Source organism: Canis lupus, chromosome 20 (genome assembly GCF_011100685.1).
Source record: "Canis lupus familiaris isolate Mischka breed German Shepherd chromosome 20, alternate assembly UU_Cfam_GSD_1.0, whole genome shotgun sequence".
Lineage (NCBI taxonomy): Eukaryota > Metazoa > Chordata > Mammalia > Carnivora > Canidae > Canis > Canis lupus.
This window is the reverse complement of record NC_049241.1, coordinates 55,014,600-55,031,994: the sequence shown is the minus strand read 5'-3', so window position 1 is coordinate 55,031,994 and position 17,395 is coordinate 55,014,600. Positions and strand designations below refer to the sequence as shown.

General features: G+C 59.5%; 1 protein-coding gene across 18 annotated transcripts in view; it reads right to left on the bottom strand.

Moving 5' to 3' along the window:
* Positions 1-17,395, bottom strand: part of PTPRS (protein tyrosine phosphatase receptor type S) — a 96,204-nt gene that overhangs the window by 35,630 nt on the left and 43,179 nt on the right. For 9 of the 18 annotated variants that reach the window (XM_038567676.1, XM_038567684.1, XM_038567682.1 and 6 more), the window contains exons 4-9: positions 17,229-17,370; positions 12,522-12,710; positions 10,962-10,970; positions 9,319-9,336; positions 6,581-6,691; positions 4,718-4,729 (exon numbers count right to left, since the gene is read on the bottom strand). In XM_038567676.1, coding sequence (XP_038423604.1) covers positions 4,718-4,729; positions 6,581-6,691; positions 9,319-9,336; positions 10,962-10,970; positions 12,522-12,710; positions 17,229-17,370 — 481 coding nt within the window. The remainder of the gene's footprint in view (positions 1-4,717; positions 4,730-6,580; positions 6,692-9,318; positions 9,337-10,961; positions 10,971-12,521; positions 12,711-17,228; positions 17,371-17,395) is intronic. The other 9 variants (XM_038567683.1, XM_038567685.1, XM_038567686.1 and 6 more) reach the window with 3 other exon arrangements.

Genomic DNA, 17,395 nt, shown 5'->3' with positions numbered 1-17,395 from the left:
GGTTAGGGAACAGTGTCAGACATCTCAACGATTCGGCAAGCCGCAGCTCCAAGGGGCGGGGGGTGGGGGGAGCGCTGCCTGGCATTTTGGGGTAAGAGGAGCTGCTGGGTGCTCCTCCAGACTCCAAAATGAGGATGCGGGTGGGGAGGGTGGGGGAGAGATGCCAACAAGTTCTGCAGCCCCCACGGGCTCACTGAAGCTTAGATTACACCTGTCCTGGGAAGGGAGGGGGGTCCGAGCCTGATCCTCAGCCCCTCCGTTGAACCCCAGCCTGTGGCCCAGGGAGTGGGGGGGGCACTACCCCACGGCCTGCCTTGGGCATCTTCCTGCTCCTGTCCCCCATCCTGCCTCCTCCCTCCCACTGCCAGCTCCCTCCGCCATCAAGATAACGTGCAAGGCCTGGAGGGACCTGGCCGGACGGCCCCCCCCCGCCCCCCCACCTCCGGCCCACGGGCTGACCAGCGGCCTTGGCAAGTTGCTAGCATTTTTAGCATTTCTGCTGCACTACAGGTATTGATGTTATTTTACTTTCTTTCCACTTTTTTTGGGGGGTGCCCTTTCTCTTGCCCCACCTTTTGTTTTGGTTTTGGTTCTGGCAGAAAACGGGATGACATGTTGCCAATCGAGTGACTTCCTTGCCTCCCTCGCTGCGGCCGCCAGAGACGTGGGGCTCTCCAAACGACAAGGTGTAATCTAATGGTTCCCTCACTCCCCCCCACCCCCCAAAACAGAGGAGACAGCGATGCAAAGAGTGTGAGGCAGGCAGCAGGCGAGAGGTTCTAGAGCTCAGTGTTCCTGCAGAACGCCCCCTCCCTGCCGCCCGCCACGCCCAGGGGGAAGCCTGCCTCCCCACCCTGGAGCCCCCTCTCCCCTTGGGATGAGGGTGGGAGGAGGAGGAGGGCTGGGGCCTGTCAGGGTCAGGTCAGGGGCCTTGGGGGCAGGGCAGGGGGAGGCACGGCCAGGCGTGATCAACGGGACCTGGGAAGCTCAGCCACACACCCCAGTGCGAGCCTTTCTAGAGCTATGGGAGGTTCTGGGGTGCGGGGGTGGGGGGTGGGGTGGGTTCCAGGCCCCATACCTGTATCTACTCCTGTTTGGACGGTGGGGGGAGGGGGCAGGAAGTAAGGAAATCATCTCGAGGTCCTAGCCACCAATTTTACGTGGCTTGGATGCCAGAAGTTTTAAAAATTAAATAATCTGTCCCATTAAAAAAAAAAACGGTTTGATCTGCGAGGGCCCGGGGATGGGTCACAGAGTTCTGGCAACACCTGCGAATTGGGGCGATCTACACCCACCGCTGGCATTGAGCATCGAGTCCCGCGCCTTAGCTCAGGATTCGAGACCTGTCATTAAGGCATCCCAGCCCCATCTGGCCTCCTCCTCCCAAACCCTAAAGATACCCCAAGGCCCCGGGGGACGGAACGCCCTGCCCTCGGTCTCCAGCTCGCTGCCAATTCTCCCCGCAAGCTCTCACGACATCAGCGGGGTGGCACACTATTTAACTAGGTCCTGTGCACCACGGCTCAGGTGACGCTATGGTCACCAGACGAAGAGGTAAAGACGTCACGTGTGGCCACTAAGCAGGACCGTTAGAGCCTTACAGTGTTGAGGAGACGGACTAGAAGATCACCAGCCGGGTAGAGCGTAACCTGATCGTCACCTTCCCACCTCGGCAAAAATCTGAGCTGGGTCTTCCCCGGGGGGAAAGTTCTGGAAGTGCAACTGCCGGCTGTGTTAAACACTGGGCTCGGCTTTGAGTTCAGGCCCTTGGCATCTCAGAGACACATTTCAAGGAGGAGGGGAGGGCACGTCTGAGTATCCCGCCCCCACTCCCGGACCCACCCAGGGTCAGCAGGAGCTGGTGCTGGTGAATTAAAGGGGTTCGGCTGGGAGGTAGGGGGGGGGGCAGGGGATCCTCGCTGCCAGCTTTCGGGTCAGGCTGCCCCAGTGGCCCACCTCTTCTCCAGGGCTGGTGATTCTTTGCAAGGGTAGCTTAGCACCCAAGCTGGGCCTTTTTTTTTTTTTTTTTTTTTTCCCTTCCCTGTTCTGACTCTGTGGCTACCCAACTCCCTGGGTGGAGTGACAGGGGGCAAGATGAAAGCTGTGGCTCTAGGGAAGCCACTGATCTCACAGGAATTGGGTTGGAACCAGGAGAAAATGAAATCATGGGATGGGTTCAGAAGAGCACCAGCGGAAAAAAAAATGAGATCTGAGCAAAGGAATTAGCTTCTGCCCTACAATTCTTTTCAAAGCGGTTTACCATTACCATCCCCATCTTACTCAAACAGCGGAGCTGTGAAGGTACATAATGGGCCAAATGAGGTCCCCAAAGAAGGGAAGTGACTGCTTGAATTCTTTATGTCCCCGTTCTACAACAACCCCACTGGTAGATTTGTGTGCCACAAACTACCCAAGGCACTTGGACATTAATTAGCTCAATGGGATCCCCCCAACTGCCCCATGAGCTAGTGCAGGATGTTCCTTCTTGTTCAGAGGAGGACGTGGGACCCCAAGGGATCAGGCGACTGGCCCAAGGTCACACAGCCGGGGAAGGGGCAGCGGCAGGGTTTGAATCCAGGTTGGCCAGAGCCCAAGACCCTCAGCCACCTCTTAGCTCCAATTCACTGGGACCCAGCTTTGGTGGACGGGCTGGGAGACCCCCTCTCCTATTTTCTGGAGCTCCTCTGAGGGTCAGCCTGACAGCTCTCACGCTGGGTTAATAAGGAGACCGGAGAAATCAATCTCTCATCGCATCTAAAGTCCTCTCGCCAACTTGGCCCTGGACCTCACAGTATGTGGGTGATTAGGGACGGAAGGGGAGGGACAAGGGGGGAGAAACAGCAGCCCCGACAGGCTGGCCTCTTCTCTCAACTACCACAAATGTTGGGTCATCCGTCAGCTGGGGGCCTGGGTCGGGGTGGGGGGAATGGGCGCAGCTAGAAATCAAAATGAATTTTTTTTATTTGGGGCTGGAGCAGTATCCTCAAGGGCTTGCTTTTTTTTCTTCAGGGAAGGAGAAGATGGGAGTGTGCACCTCAGAATCTCCGAAGGTTTGCAGGAGTGAGAGAGACACTTGAAGGCGGGGGTGGGGGTGGGGTGGGGAAGACAGAGAGAGACAGACAGAGAAAGAGAAAGAGAGAGACGGAGAGGGAAAGGCAGGCAGTGGGAGAGTCGGGGAGGCAGAGAGAGAGGGGGGAGAGGCTACGTCCAGAGTTCCCCTGGGTTTTCTCCAGAATTCCACAGTTCTGATGCTCAGGTACTCAGAAAGTGACCGTGCTGGGTTGTTGGACAAGATGCCTGTGACTGGGCCCGGAGCCCGTGAGGGGGTGGAGGAAGCGGCCAACGCCGCCTGGGAGGCGCAGGCGTAGCACTAAGGGGCAGGATAACTGCCTGCGTATCTCTTCCTAAGCGGGTCATGCTACATTTTCTTTTTCCTTTTTTTTTTTTTCATGCTACATTTTCTGACAGACGGTTCCGTATTTGTGCCCAGCCAGGATGCCACAGTCATCACGCCAGCCTCCGTCCTGAGCGCGGCCTATGTGCCGAGCATTTATCATCTGGGGAGGACAGTCCAATTTGAAGGCAACCACTTTCCATATTTGGACTGCGGCTACGTTGATCAAGAACTCAAAATGCTGGTTGCCCGTTTAGCTGTGCTTCAAATGCCTGTTTTCTGGGTTGTCTGGGAAGAGTGGGAGGTGGTCTCGTGCTGAGGCAGAAAGATGGGGACAGGCCTGCTTAAGCCCCCTTCCAACACGGCTGCACTGCGGGGCTGGGGCGCCAGCTCTGGGTAAAGAGGGGGCTGGCCAAGGTGAGGCCAGGCCAACTGGGCTGCTCTCCCCACGCACCCCACTGTCCATCTAGGTCACCTCCCTTGTGCCCTCGAGCCCGGGTGGTCACTTTCTGCCCCGGCATCCCAGCTGTGGGACCCCTACCGCCCTCCCGGATGGTAGCTGGGACAGGAACACTGGCTTTTAAGTCACAATGCGTTTGGAGAACAACCACAGAACAGCTCAGCCCAAGAAACCGAAACCAAATAGCACAGAAACACAAGACAGAACCAAAGACGAAACGCTTTGGGGGTAGAAGGGGACCGGGTGAACGGGGATGGGAGGGGGAAAAAAAAACGAACTGATCGGTTTTTTCCCCCCCAAAACAAAACAAAACCAAAATAATAGTAATAATAACTAAATAAAAGAAAGAAATACGAAGAAAACCAAAGGAGAAAAACAGAACAGGAGACGAGAAACACTCCAACAGAAGGCGCTGGGAATTCACCAAACCAAACCGACAAGAGTGGCATGCAGAGAAATTTTTACATTCTCCCGGCATGCATCAGGCCCAAGTTACCATGACGACGAGGAGTGCAAAAAACTTAGCAACAACATTACCAACGGATGCATAGAGGCGACCACAATGCAAGCATCGCATGTGTGCGGCCGGCCCTAGGCCGGGCTGGGCGCGGCTGAAATTTTCGTGTCTTTCTGGGTTTTTGCTCTCGCTTGGCGGTTTTTTGTTTTGTTTTGTTCGCTTTGTGCTTACTATTCATATTCCGTCATTCATTTATTTATCTTTTAGTTCTTTTGCTATCATTTTCCGTGTGCGTGTCTGTGTGTGTGCGCGTGTGCGTGTCTGTGTGCGTTTCGTGTGTGTGTGTGTCACTTTCAGAATGTAAAAATGTGGGTAAAGAAAGTAAAAAAGAAAAAAACACACCAACCTTCTCGAAGCTCTGAGGGATGTAAAGGGGGTTTGATGCAGAACACAATGACATGGGGAAAAGAGAAAAAATAGGGGAGATACAGAGAGTAAAAAGAGGACTTCCCAAGGCTAAAAGCTGCAATAGTTTGTTGTTTTTTTCTCTTTAAACCAAAAAAAAAAATTAAAATTAAAAAATAAAAAAGAACAGCAATGACCTTTTTTTTTTTTTTCTTTTCTTGACATATTACATTTGTCTTCCACGATTCTTTTTTTTTTTTTTTTTAATTCATTTCTGGAGCGTCTGAGACCCAGGCAAAGATTGGGAGTCTGGACCCCCCAAAAGATCAGAGGCTCATGCTGGGGACCCCACCTCCAGGGGGCTGAGGACACAGGGGTCCCCCTCCCTCGTCGCACCCTTGCTAGAGGCCTCCCCCCCACCCCATCATCCCATGCCTGCTGTCCGTCCACGCTCTCCTCGAACCCTGCCAGACTTACAAACCCCCATCCCAGGTGTTTGCAGAGAAATAAGCAGGTTAGACGAAGACCAGTCAGCTGGAGTCACGGACGCGCTATAACTCACCAGAGGTGCCGTGGCAGCGGATCGGTGTGTGCCCCCTGCCCACCCTCGCGCCCATGGCCCTGTTCCCTCCCGCCACGCGGCCTCCTCCTCAGAGACAGCCCCTGTGGAGCTGTGCTTGGTGGGGACCAAGCGGGGAGGGTCTGTGGGGGGGAGGGAGGAGCTGCCCAGCCTCCCAGCTGGGGTATGGCAGGGATCCGGTGCCTCGAGTGGGAGAAACTGAGGCCCAGGGAGGTGTGAGTGAGGTCAAGTACACGGAGCCAATCAGGGCAGCCCTGGGGCTCGAAGGGGGCCTGTTTCCTGGCAGCAGGAGCTGTTTCTACCACGAATCTGATCAGAAACAGCCACTGGGAGGCGGGGAGGGGAGCAGAGCAAATGGTGGAGGAGGAGGCGGATTAAAATTTCTGAAAGAACCGAAGAGAACCAACACAGCGGGGAGAGGGGTCGACGCAGGCCTCTGGGGACCCGGGGAGCCCCCCGGTGCCTCTGAGGGACACCAAGGGACCCAGAAGGAAGTCAGTGTAGACGCTTCCCAGGGCCTCCTTGGGGACGGGGTGGGGGGTGGGGGGCCGGGGCCAGGACCCGGGCTTCGGGCCTGCCGAGAGCGACAAGCCTCGCCGGCGTGCCGTGCCTGCCGCAGCCTGACGGGGTGCCAAGCCCCAGGCGTAGACGCCTGCTGTGGCCCCGGCCTCGCTTGGGCCGAAACGAGTCCTTTCCTGAGGGCAACGAGGAGAAAAACTAGAGCACCGGGCTCCGGGACAGCCGAAGGTGCGGGGGCCGGCGGCGGGGGGCGGCCTCAGGGACCCCTCCCCAGCTCTCAGCCTGAGGGCGCTGGGGGGGGTGAAGCGGGGAGCTACGAGAGGCCACGGAGTCTGGAGAAGCAAAGCAAGCACACAGCGAAGGGAAGGCACGGCACGACACACCACAGAAGCCGACTCAGATGGGCGGGCGGGCGGGCGGGGCAGAGGCCTGCAGGCTCCCCCAGCCCTGTGGGCCCAAGGCTGACCCCCTGGCCCTGCCCCGTTCCCTCCTGCCTCCCCACCAAGTCCTGCAGCCCGTGGGGTGTCTGCCACAGGCACGGGGGCGGGGGGGTGTAAACAGCCCCCGTTTTAGAGAGGTAAACTGAGGTCCGGAGAGGGATGCCGCCCTCACCCAAGGTCCTGCTGCGACCAGGGGGTGGGTGGGGGGGGCCCTCCCGCTCGGGTCTGCAGGGAACAGGGGAGCCCGGAGGCTGTGAGCCCAAGGAGGGAGGGGGAACAGGAGAGGACGGGTCCCTGCCTTCGACCTGGATACGGCGTTCCCTACCTCGCACGTAGAGGTTGGCGGGTGAGGAATAGCGCACGCCGGCACTGTTGGTAGCCACGCACTCGTATTTGCCTTGGTCGGTCTCCTCGCTGCTCTCAATCTGCAGGGCCCCTGTGGGAAGAGGGGAGAAAGCCTGGCCAGTCAGGGAGGGCCTGGGCATGGGCTGGGCGGGCTGTCCCAGAGCCCTGTTGCGTCCGTCTCTTGTTCTCTCTGGGCCAGAGAGGCAGACGGAAGAGATGAGTTAGGCTGCAAGCCCTAGCCGGGCGAGGGGCCTCCCTGGCTCGTCCCCCCCCCACTCCAAGCCTAGCCCAACACCAGCCTAAATGCACTGCGTTCCCCCCCGAAATGCTCCATCCTCACTGTGAGAGCCGGTGGACACACGGCTGGTGCGTCAGAAAGGACTGCCAAGTTTACCAACGAGGTATGTGCCACGGAGGTGGGTTTGCAAAAGCACTGAGCGAGGCTCTCCGGGCGAAAGGGGGGACGCTGAGTTGGCATTCACTACCCACAGCAGTCATCTCAAAGACCCTGGGGCCTGAGGGGCGACCACAGGAAATAGCACAGGTTCACCAAGCTGCTGGTTGCTTTGCTGGTTCCAACCACTGCCCATGTGTAAACGAGCGGGGGTCCGGGATCCTCGAAGTGTGTTTGAAAGGACAGGTCTCAAAGCCTGCAGTGCCCATGAATGGAGAGACGAGGTTGTCTAACTGAAATTTTAGGACCGGGAAACCTCTCATGTGAGCTAAGATAAAGGATGCTGAGACCGAAAAACATCAAGTATGTCTGAAATCAAAAAACCTGGATTGGGACGCCTGGGCTCAGCGGTTGGGCGCCTGCCTTTGGCCCAGGGCATGATCGCGGACCAGGATCCCGCATCAGGATCCCCGCATGGAGCCTGCTTCTCCCTCTGCCCGTGTCTCTGCCTCTCTCTCTGTGTGTCGCTCATGAATAAATAAAATCTTAAAAAAAGAAAAAAAAAAAAAAACCTGGATTAAAGCCCCCATATTGTACCTGAAACCAATTGAAGAGGAGCTTGGCTTTCCCCATGGACTCCCCTGAACGTGATCTAAGCGGGTCTGAATTCGCCCACAAGTCTTAAAACCACAGGCCTGGATTCAGGATCTTGGTGCTGACAAGGAAGCAAATGAACTTCCTCAAGTGTGTTTGCAATTACAGTCCTAGACCCGGATCCACCGTACTCGTGGGTTAACAGGGAAACTTTCCGAGTGTCTGAAATCAGACGTCCGAATGAAAACCTCGGATCCCCGCAAATAAAACTGAGGTTGAAATGCCACAAACGTGTTTGAAAATCACAAGCCAGATAAAAAAAAAAAAAAAGAATCTGTTGGCCGTGAGTGACTAAAAGCTTAAAGGGGCCAATTTTTCTCAAGGATACTTAAAATCGCAGGCTCAAGTTGAAGGTTTTAATGCTCATGACTCTACGAAAAGAGGGTCGATTTCCCATCTGTGTTTGAAATCGCAGGCCCCGGGTCAAATACGTTACTTGCCACGAACATGTAAAAATGAATGAGCCTTCTCGAGAACATACGAAAGGACAGGCCTTGATCAAACACCGCCGTGCCCACGAGTAAACGAGGACGAGGCTAACACTCCCTCGAGGATCTCTGAAGCCACGAGTCTGGAACAAGCCCTCATTTTCACAAGTGAGCGAAGCTGCGCGAACATCTTTGAGGAAGTTTGAAATCACAGACCTCAATAAGACACTCCAACGCCCGCGAGTAAATAAAAGATGAGGCAAATGTTTCCACGAGTATGTTTGAAATCGAAGGCCTGGATCAAAAGTCTTCGTTCTCATAACTAAATTTGTACGAATGTCTGAATCACAGGCCTGGCCGCACATGCGTGGGGACCACGAGTGAAGGGAAGACGAGTGACTATCTCCAAGTGTGTCTGAATCACAGGTATCAGAGTTCCTGGTACCAGGAGGCCACAAAAATCCAGCCCAAGCTCCCAAGGAGACGCCTCTACCCAGCTCTTCGTGGCTGTCCCATGGAAATGACAGGGACCCCAAAGGAGGACCCCCGATTAGATTCTTTGGGGGCTACAGAGGCAGGCTGCCCCCCATACCCCACTTCTTACTTTCCCCCTGACCTCCAGGGCTCTGAACAGCAGGCAGGCAGGCACTACTGAGGAGGCCCAGAGAGGGCAGGGGGCCTGCCCTAGGTTGCACAGCATTTCGTGGCAAAGCCAGGACTAGCCACTGACTCCCACCCAGGCCTATTCTAGTCTATTCCAGTCAGCACTGGGTTGGGGGTGGGGGTTGGCCTTTGAGACTGCAGGTCTCTCTGCTCCCTTGGGCTGGACCCCCAGAACCAAAGGAGCGGTAGAGCCAGAGGGACCCCTCTGCAAGCCCATTTTAGAGATGGAAAGACTGAGGCCGGAGAAAGACAAGGCCCATGTACAGAGCTACGATCAGAAGCCTGGCTCCCAGAGCTGTGGGGGGACGTGGGAGGCACTGACCCCTCCTGTGGGGACGGCCCCTGCCCTGAGGCCAGGTCCTGAGTGAGGGGCGATCGAGGCCACACTCGGCCCCCCAGCCACACACAGCGACACAGACAGAGACTGGACAGACACTGGGCAGGGTGGCAATGGGGAAATATGTGGAAGAGGCCTGGGCATAAGCCCCCCGTGGAGCCTGGGGGCCGAGTGGGCAGTGGGAGAGAGAGAGAGAGAGAGAGAGAGAGAGTGAGTGGGTGGGTGAGGAAAGAGCCTCTTACCTCGGATCGGAGTGCTTTCTGTAAGGGAAGCAGAGAGAGTCAAGTGAATTTGAGAAGGCAGTCCTGGGGGGCCGGGGGGCCCCAGGGAGGCCAGGCTGGGCCACAAGCCAGGCCCGTCCACTCTGCCCCCAGGGGGGTGGGGGACGGAGCCAGCCCTGAGCCCTGCAGGTGCAGAGCAGGATCTGAGGGCTGGGCAGTCAGGAAGGCTTCCCACAGGAGGCGGCCGTCTCCTGGAGAAGGAGGGACTGCGTCTAGAAGCCCCTCTAGACTGGTCTCAGTGGGGTCACTATGGCCCCGGGGAGGATTACGGCCCAGCCCTGGTGGCTGCCTTCCCTGTGGGCCGAGGGAGGGAGGTCACAGACCTCCCTTCCTTCTTTCCTTCTTGGAAGGGACGGGAGTGAGGAGGGGCTCAGGGTCTTGTTAGAGATGGGGGTGGGAGGGGGGTTAGTGCCCCAGGGCTGGGCATTAATAAAGCAAAGGGGAGGCGTCACAGACAGGACAGTAAGGGGCACAGGGAGGAGCAGTGAAAAGGGACCAGGGCAGGGGGAGGGGGCCCGCTGCCGCCCCCCCGTAATGTCCAAAAGGAAAAGAGGAAAGGGCGACCTTGGGGGGGGGGCAGGGCAACTCGGGACACACACAAACAGGCGGTCCCGGGCGCTTTACCCCACCCTTGCTCATCTTCCTGGGATAGGTGCAGTCTCCTCTCTCTGGCAACGGACTGCAGACGCCCCAAGAACAAGGGGACCCCGAGGCCAGGGCAGAGGCGCCCCCGGGAGAGAGAGAACATAGCTCCTTCCACGTGGCATGGGCAAACCGGTGGCCAAGCCGAAGCCCAGAGAGGCCAGCAAAGTCCTACACCAGGCGTTGGGTGGGAGTAGGCGGGTGGGTGGGCTCGGAATCCAGGTCTGCAGCCTCCCAGGCCCCTGTCTTATTTCTTACAGAATCCTCAACCCGATGAGGCCCCTTTCTCCTCTTTACGTGGGGTGGGGGAGGAATAGGAAGTTGCAATGAGGACCAGAACCCAGGTGAGTGGGATTCCAGAAGCCAAAGAACGGGACCTCCCAAGATGGCCAAGCAGCCCGTGGCCACTATATCGGGAGGAGAGGATAAACCTCTTGGGTGTGAAAGGTGGTTCTACAGCTTACTCTGAGAAAGAGAAGAAAGAACTTCCACGGGCCAATATCAGTCATTCTCACTTTAGTAAGAATCAGTCACAGCAGCTGGTTTCAGGGGATTCAGGCCAGATGCTGTTAAAGAGGAGCCCTGAGACCCAGCTCCCAAACTTCCATAAGTCCCTCATTTTCCAGCAGCATCAAAGCCAGGAACCTCACGAGCTCTAGGATTGCGCTCATTTCCCCTTAGCACCCAGTTCCCCACTCTGGGGTCCAACTGGCCCCCTCTGCGGCCTTGTGTGTTTTCCTCTTTTCCTTTTGGACTCCTCTCTGCAGCCCCCTGGTGCCTGACGGGGGAGGGCTGGGCGGCTGGTGGGGGAGGGGGTCGTTAGTAAACATGCCACTTGGAGTGTGGGTCACCGTTACTGTCACAGTGGCTGTTAGTCTGGGGGGAGGGGGCAGGGGGGTGGGGTGGGGAGGGGAACCAAGAGGGGACGTTAGTTGCTGACGTGGTGAAGAAACGAGACTTACCAAAGGTCTCTGAACGTTTACAACAGGGGGACAAGAAAAGAGAACAGGATCATTAATGGGCGTGAGGCAGAAACCCGTATCCTCTCGGGGGCGGGGGGGGGTGGGGTGGCCGGAATAATCATCAGGTTTATTAGGATCAAGGAAGCAGCAAGCACCTGGTCCGTGCCCTGGGGGGGGGGGGGAGGGGGACACCTGGTGACCCGGAGACCCAGATGAAAGACCCTGCTCTGGGGACATAGGTGACACTGGCCCAGGCGATGGGGCCCGGGCTCCATGCTCATCATGGGCTCACCCCCTCGGGGCCACGATGGCAGAGGCCAGCAGGGAAGCAGCTGGATCCCGGGGCTGCCGTCGCTCCCAAGTGGGACCCCCACCCAGAGTGGCAGGTAACTGGAGACAGGATGGGGGGGCGGGAGGGGGAAAGGCCGTGTCTCTCCCCAGGGGAGACATTTCTGGGGTCAGCATCTGCCCCTTCTCACAGCTTGGGTCGTTGCTGGGGAGGAGTGGGGCGCAGAGGACAGGCAGACGGGCCCCCCGCCCCCGGAGGATGAGACCGGGCAGCGTGCGTGGGGGTGTTAAGAACAACCGGGAAGCCTTCAGGTGGGGGTGGCTCCAGGCGGGGTCCTCAGAGGAAGGGGGAGAGAGGGCTAAGTGGAGGGGCGCCCGGGAGGGACGCACGTGAAAGAGGGAGGAGGCAGGAGGCGAAGCCCCCGTGTGCGGCTGGCAGGCCCACACCCCCGGGGAGCAGGTGAGGCCGGCACAGGGAGGCCAGACACGCACACACAGACTTGTCATGAAGCAGCGGGAGGGACAACCGACACGACACACACACACACACACAGAGGCCCCCAGACAGACAGACTCACAGATGGGGCACGTGGGCACTAGGCCGAGACACGACCGTGGAACCGCCCATCCCGAGGCAGCCGAGGCCTCGACAAGCAGCCGGACGGGCCGTCTGGACCCCGTTATATCCTCGCGGGACGCACCTACGGCCTCAGCAGGGGACACCCTCTCCCTCTACCACCTTCCAAGCCGCCCCAGTATCCTGTCTGTGCCCCGTGACACCCCCAGTGGGGAGGCCCTGCAGACGGGCACCCTCGCCACTCTCTCCCCGGCTCCCCCGCCCCTCTGCGTGAGCCGCACTGTGTCCCCGCTGCGAGGGCCGTGCGGACACCCACCACCTCTGTGGCTTTCCTTCACCTGCAACTGTCTGTGCCTCGACAGGACTGCAGGGCTTGGGGACTGGGGACACTCTGCCCCTGCCGGTCTCCCCAGCTCCCCGTCACTGTGCACAGCAGGGTGCACCGTTACAGCCCCCCCCCCCCCCCGGGTGCAGACAAGCTCTCCCCCTACCATCTGCCCTAGCTCCCTGCTACCCCTGCCTGGGGATGCCCCACGGTACCCCCGCCGGCTCAGCTCTGAGGACACTCCCCACGCCAACGCCGCCCACGGCTGCACGTCCCCTCTGCCGTTCCGCCTCCCACTAGCCGGCAGGGCTTGGGCCCTGGAGACGCCGCCCTCCGTGGCTCCCGCACCCTCCCGGCCACCGCTGCTCACCTGACCGCAGCTGCTTTATGCGCCCGTTGCTGGCACTGGGGTCCACAGGCAAGAAGTCCTTGAACCAGGTGATCTCGGGGTCGGGGTTGCCGCTGGCAGCGCAGAGCATGGTAGCCGTCCGCGTCCGCTCCACCACTTTCAGCTGGGGGCCCATGTCAATGTTGGGGAAGCCGGGGGGCAGCTGGTCCTCTGAGGGGGACACAGGGGAAGAACACAGGGCGGGGGCCGGGTCACCACATGGCCAGCCCTCCAGGGTAGTTTCCCGCCTGCCACATGGGGCGGGGGTGGGGGGTGGGGGGGCGTGGATCATTCCTACTCATGGGTGAGCTGGAGGGGGGCGGGGGGCATCAGGCCCAGCTGGTGCTTCTCACCATGGGCCACTCTGCCACCAAGGGGACAAGTGGAGATGTCTGGGGCACATTCTGGGTGTTGCACCTGGGCTGGGGACCAGGGAGGTTGCTCATATCCCATAACGTCCAGGATGCCTCCTCTGCGGCGCCCCCCAAGTCAGCAGTGCCCAGCGGGGGAGACCCTGGGGGTCTCTGACAACACCCAGGGGCAGTTTTAAAAACAGACTCGGGCGCCTCGGTGGCTCAGTGGATTAAGAGAACGACTCTTGATCTCGGCTCAGGTCCTGATCTTTTGCCCCGTGTGGGGCTCCACACCCAGCGGGAGTCTACTGGGGAGTCTTTCTCTCCCCCTGCCCTCGTTCTAGAACATAAGCTGAAGCCCATACCCCTGGCTGCATGCCCTTCCACTCTGGCCCCCACTGTCCTCTGGAGGGACCCAGGATCCTTGCCCACCACCGCCCCGCCGGCCTCGGCAGCCCCATATTGAGCCACCCTCATGCTCTCCCCATCCAGCCACAGAAACCTCCTTGTTCCTCACAGATGTCAAGCTCCCTCTGCGTCCCCCCCACCCCAAGTTCATATGCTGAAGTCCTCAGAACGTGATTCTCGGAAGGTCGGGTCTTTAAGGGGGTGACTACATTAACATGAGGTCGCTGGGGTGAGTCCTGATCCAACCTGACCGGTGTCCTTAGGAGGAGGAGGGATGAGGACACAGACACGCAGAGGGCTGACCGCGTGAGGACACGGGGAGAAGACGGCCGTTGGCACGCCTGGGAGACAGGCCCCGGGAGGAACCAGCCCTGCCCACACGCCAATCTCAGACTCCCCACCCCCAGGACTGGGAGAGAATATGTGGTTCAAGCCGCCCAGATGGTGGGACTCAGTTACGGCAAACCCGTGCAGTCCCCACCCCGCCTGACGGCCAAGTGACAACAAAACTGATCACACGTGGTGCTGCTAAACCGAAGGCAAACAGGTGGGAACGTGGGTGGTACAAACTGTACGAGGAGGGGTGTTCTGGGGCCACCCGCCAGAGACCCCAACCCTCAGCTCCGCATCTATGGTTTCCACGTGCCGTGTGCTACAAGAGGAATGCAGAGTGTCCCCGGACAGCAGGAGGCTGCCGGCAGCCTAAACAGCTGCCAATGGGGATCTGTCACATACACACCCCAGGCCACCCATGGGATGCGATACTGAAACAGGCAGGAGTTGCCTTATGAGGTCCCAGGCATGCTAAGTGGACGGGGTTCAAAATCAAAGATGGTATAGACAAAGGAGGGAAAACTATTGCCAGAGGCCAAACCCGGCCCTTAGCTTGTTTTTATTAATAAAGTTTTATTAGCACGTGGCCATGCCCATCTGTGTCCACGTCACCTACAGCAGCTTCCTGGCTAGGACAGCCGAGCTGAGAAGCTGCGATGAATGAAGACTGGCACGCAGAGTCAAAAATATCTGCTCTCTGGGGGCACCTGGGTGGCTCAGCAGTTGAGCATCTGCCTTCAGCTCAGGGCGTGACCCCGGGGTTCTGGGATCGAGTCCCGCATTGGGCTCCCCGCAGGGAGCCTGCTTCTCCCTCTGCCTGTGTCTCTACCTCTCTCTGTGTCTCTCATGAATAAATATACAAAATCTTTAAAATATATATATACATTTGCGATCTGGTGTTTTACAGAAAAGGCCTGCTGCCTCCTGGAACAGACGGTGCTGCTATCTGTGCAAAGGGAAATGGTGCACGGGTGTTTGCTCACAGATGCCCAGAAGGGGCAGTGGGCATGGGTGGGCATGTTGGAGCACAGGGACGGGGGGAGAGATGGGTGAGAGACCACCATGCAGGGAATCTGAGCCCAGGGCACGGCGCAGGGGGAGGTCGGGAGGCCAAGATGGGGCAGGGGAGAGGCAGGCCGGGCAGCACCATTCCATTCCTCTAGCGGAAGGAGAGCTATGGTCCTGGTCCAGGGGTGCCTGGAGGGCAAATGGCCCCAGACCAGGGCCTGCACACTCTGTACCAGGCACTCTCCTGGGCCCTCCTCAAAGATGGGACCTCGTTCACAGAGGGGGATACTGAGGCTGGGGCAGAAACAGCCGCTGCAGCTCATACAGCCAGGACGCGGCAAGGCTGGGATTTGCACTCAGGCCTGGGGAGGCTGGGGAGGGGCCGGCTGGAACCTCCATCCCCCGGACTGGACCTACTCGAGTCCGAGCGGGTGGCTGGACCGTGTCCAGTGTGGCCCAGGCCCCGTGTCTGTTCTCCTTGGGCCCGAGGCCGGAACCCCAAAGGTGGCTCTGATTGGCTACCCATGACGTCACTGGAAGTGAAGGCCAAAACCACGAGGCCCCGCGTCTTGGCGCTCAAGGCGGGCATGTGCGAGCCCGCTCCCCGAGGACGCATCCACGCCCCACGCGTGCTCACACGTGAGTGCTTCCCCTGCGCGTGCAGCCCCCGGGGGGTCCCCGTGAGAGCGTGTGGGTGGCCGCCGGCGGGGCGGGCACTGGGGGAGGCCGCGCCCGGCGCTACCGAGAGCTCCTAATTAAACAAAAATGTTCGCCGCGTACCGCATTGTGCCCGATTCCTCGGAGTTTAATTAAAACAACAGCATGGAAGGCGTGAGCGGAGTCCCGATCAGAGGGCGGGAGGGAGGCAGGCAGAGGGGCCCGGCGGCCTGGGCCTAGCCCCCCCCCCGGGCGGCATGCGGGGAGGGGGGCACAGGCGCTCCGGGGTCAAAGGCCTCCGGGGCTGGGCATCCGGCCCCAGGATGAGCGGAGCCAAGGAGGCCCTGCTGGGGGGCAGGGAGCGCTCGGCTCTTTCCCACCCAGGCTCGGGGCGGCCGGGCGGCTAATAGATTCACAGCGTGGCCTTTTAACTCTCGGAGCGCTCACAACGGAGGCTGGCACGGGCAGCGGGAGGCAGGCTGTTCCGTCTGTGCCCGGGAAAGGTCAGGGCGGGAGTATCTGCTGGGAAGAGGCGGGCCGCGCGGGCTCCCTGCACCCCCCCCCCCCAGCAGGACGGGCTCCAGGACCCACGGGCCTCTTGCTAACCAGATGGTCCGGGCGGAGCGTTCCGAGGGAGGCACCCCGTGCAGGCTGCGCCCAGGGTGCCAGACAAAGTGCCCGCCCCACCCCGGGGGCCTGTGCGCCACCCACCCCGGCTCTGCGGCCCTGGGAGAGGCTGGGGGGGTGTCGCCCCCGAGAGCCACCTCCCACCCAGAGGCCGTCGGTGGCTCACTCTTGAAGATGCGAGAGGGTCGGGGTGCTGACCCCGGCAGAGCCCATGCACGTGAGAGCTACAGGAGGGCAGCGGGAGTCGTCCCCGCTCACCCCGGAGTGACACTGGGTGGCCAGAGTCTCTCCCGCGCAGGCTCCACCCACCGGGCTCACCCTGGTTCACATGACCACCCCTCGTGTACAGTGTGGGGAGCATCCTTATTCCCCTTCCCACCTTGGGAGGTGCAGAAGCGCAGCTCACGGAGGTTTATTAACCTGCCCGGGTCACTGGGCAGGCAGGAGGGAGCAGCTAGGGGTGGGAGGTCTGTGGCGAGGCTGTCTGAAGGGTGCTGCCGCGCAACGAGAGAGCGATTTCCTGCTGCCCCCTGGCCCGCCGGAGCGAGGCTAGCAAACACCCGGGCAAGGGAGCGTTCCCGAAGGATCAGAGTCAATGTATGGGAGGCGGTGGGCGGCTGTTTGCACCCGTCCAACATCTATTCCTCCTTTCTTCCTCTGGGAGGAACCGCCCCTTACTGAGCCGGTCTGTGTGGGCTGACACCCCCCGACTCCAGGGAGGCCTCTGCCGATTGGAGTATTTGGAGCCGTGAGCACTAGTCCTGGATCACATAGTCCTCTCTGGGGTGAGGGCCTGGGAGTCTGGAGTTACTGGGGGTAAACCCAAGGAGGACCCAGTCACTATGGAGGGAAACCCACCCAGAGGCAGAGGGAGGGGGAGCTCTAAAGACACAGTATGAGCTCCTGGATCTAGCTGAACCTGAAGCTGGCTACTCCACCGACATTCTCAACACAGAGATCAGTGAACGTGTTCTCTCTTATGTGAACCAGTTTGAGGCGGTGACCCCGGGGTTCTGGGATCGAGTCTGATAATCAGAGGAGAGTGATGAAGGTGACAAAGGGGGATGACACTGGTCCCTTAATGCTGCTCTTTCCTGTCAAGGTCCAAGGGATTTATATCCCTACTGGCAGGCTCTGGGCCATGCCAGTGTAACGGGCTGGGGAAGGGCGACCAAGGTCCCCCAGAGAGAAAATCCAAAGCAAGATTTTCAACAATTCCTTTAGCGTCTGTCCCAAAAGCCCCAAGGCCTGGTTCCTCCCACGCATCCCCTCGCCCAACCCCCCACCCTGGGGAGCCCAGTACCTCGGAGGACAGTGAGCTTGGCATGGACCGTGACCTCCCCGGCAGAGTTCTGGGCCACACACTCGTACACATTCTCATCTCGGGGCGTCCGCAGCGGCTGGATCCTCAGCACGGCCCCCGCACTCTGGTCAAACTCGATTGTCTGCCGTGGGCAACAGGGAGAGAGG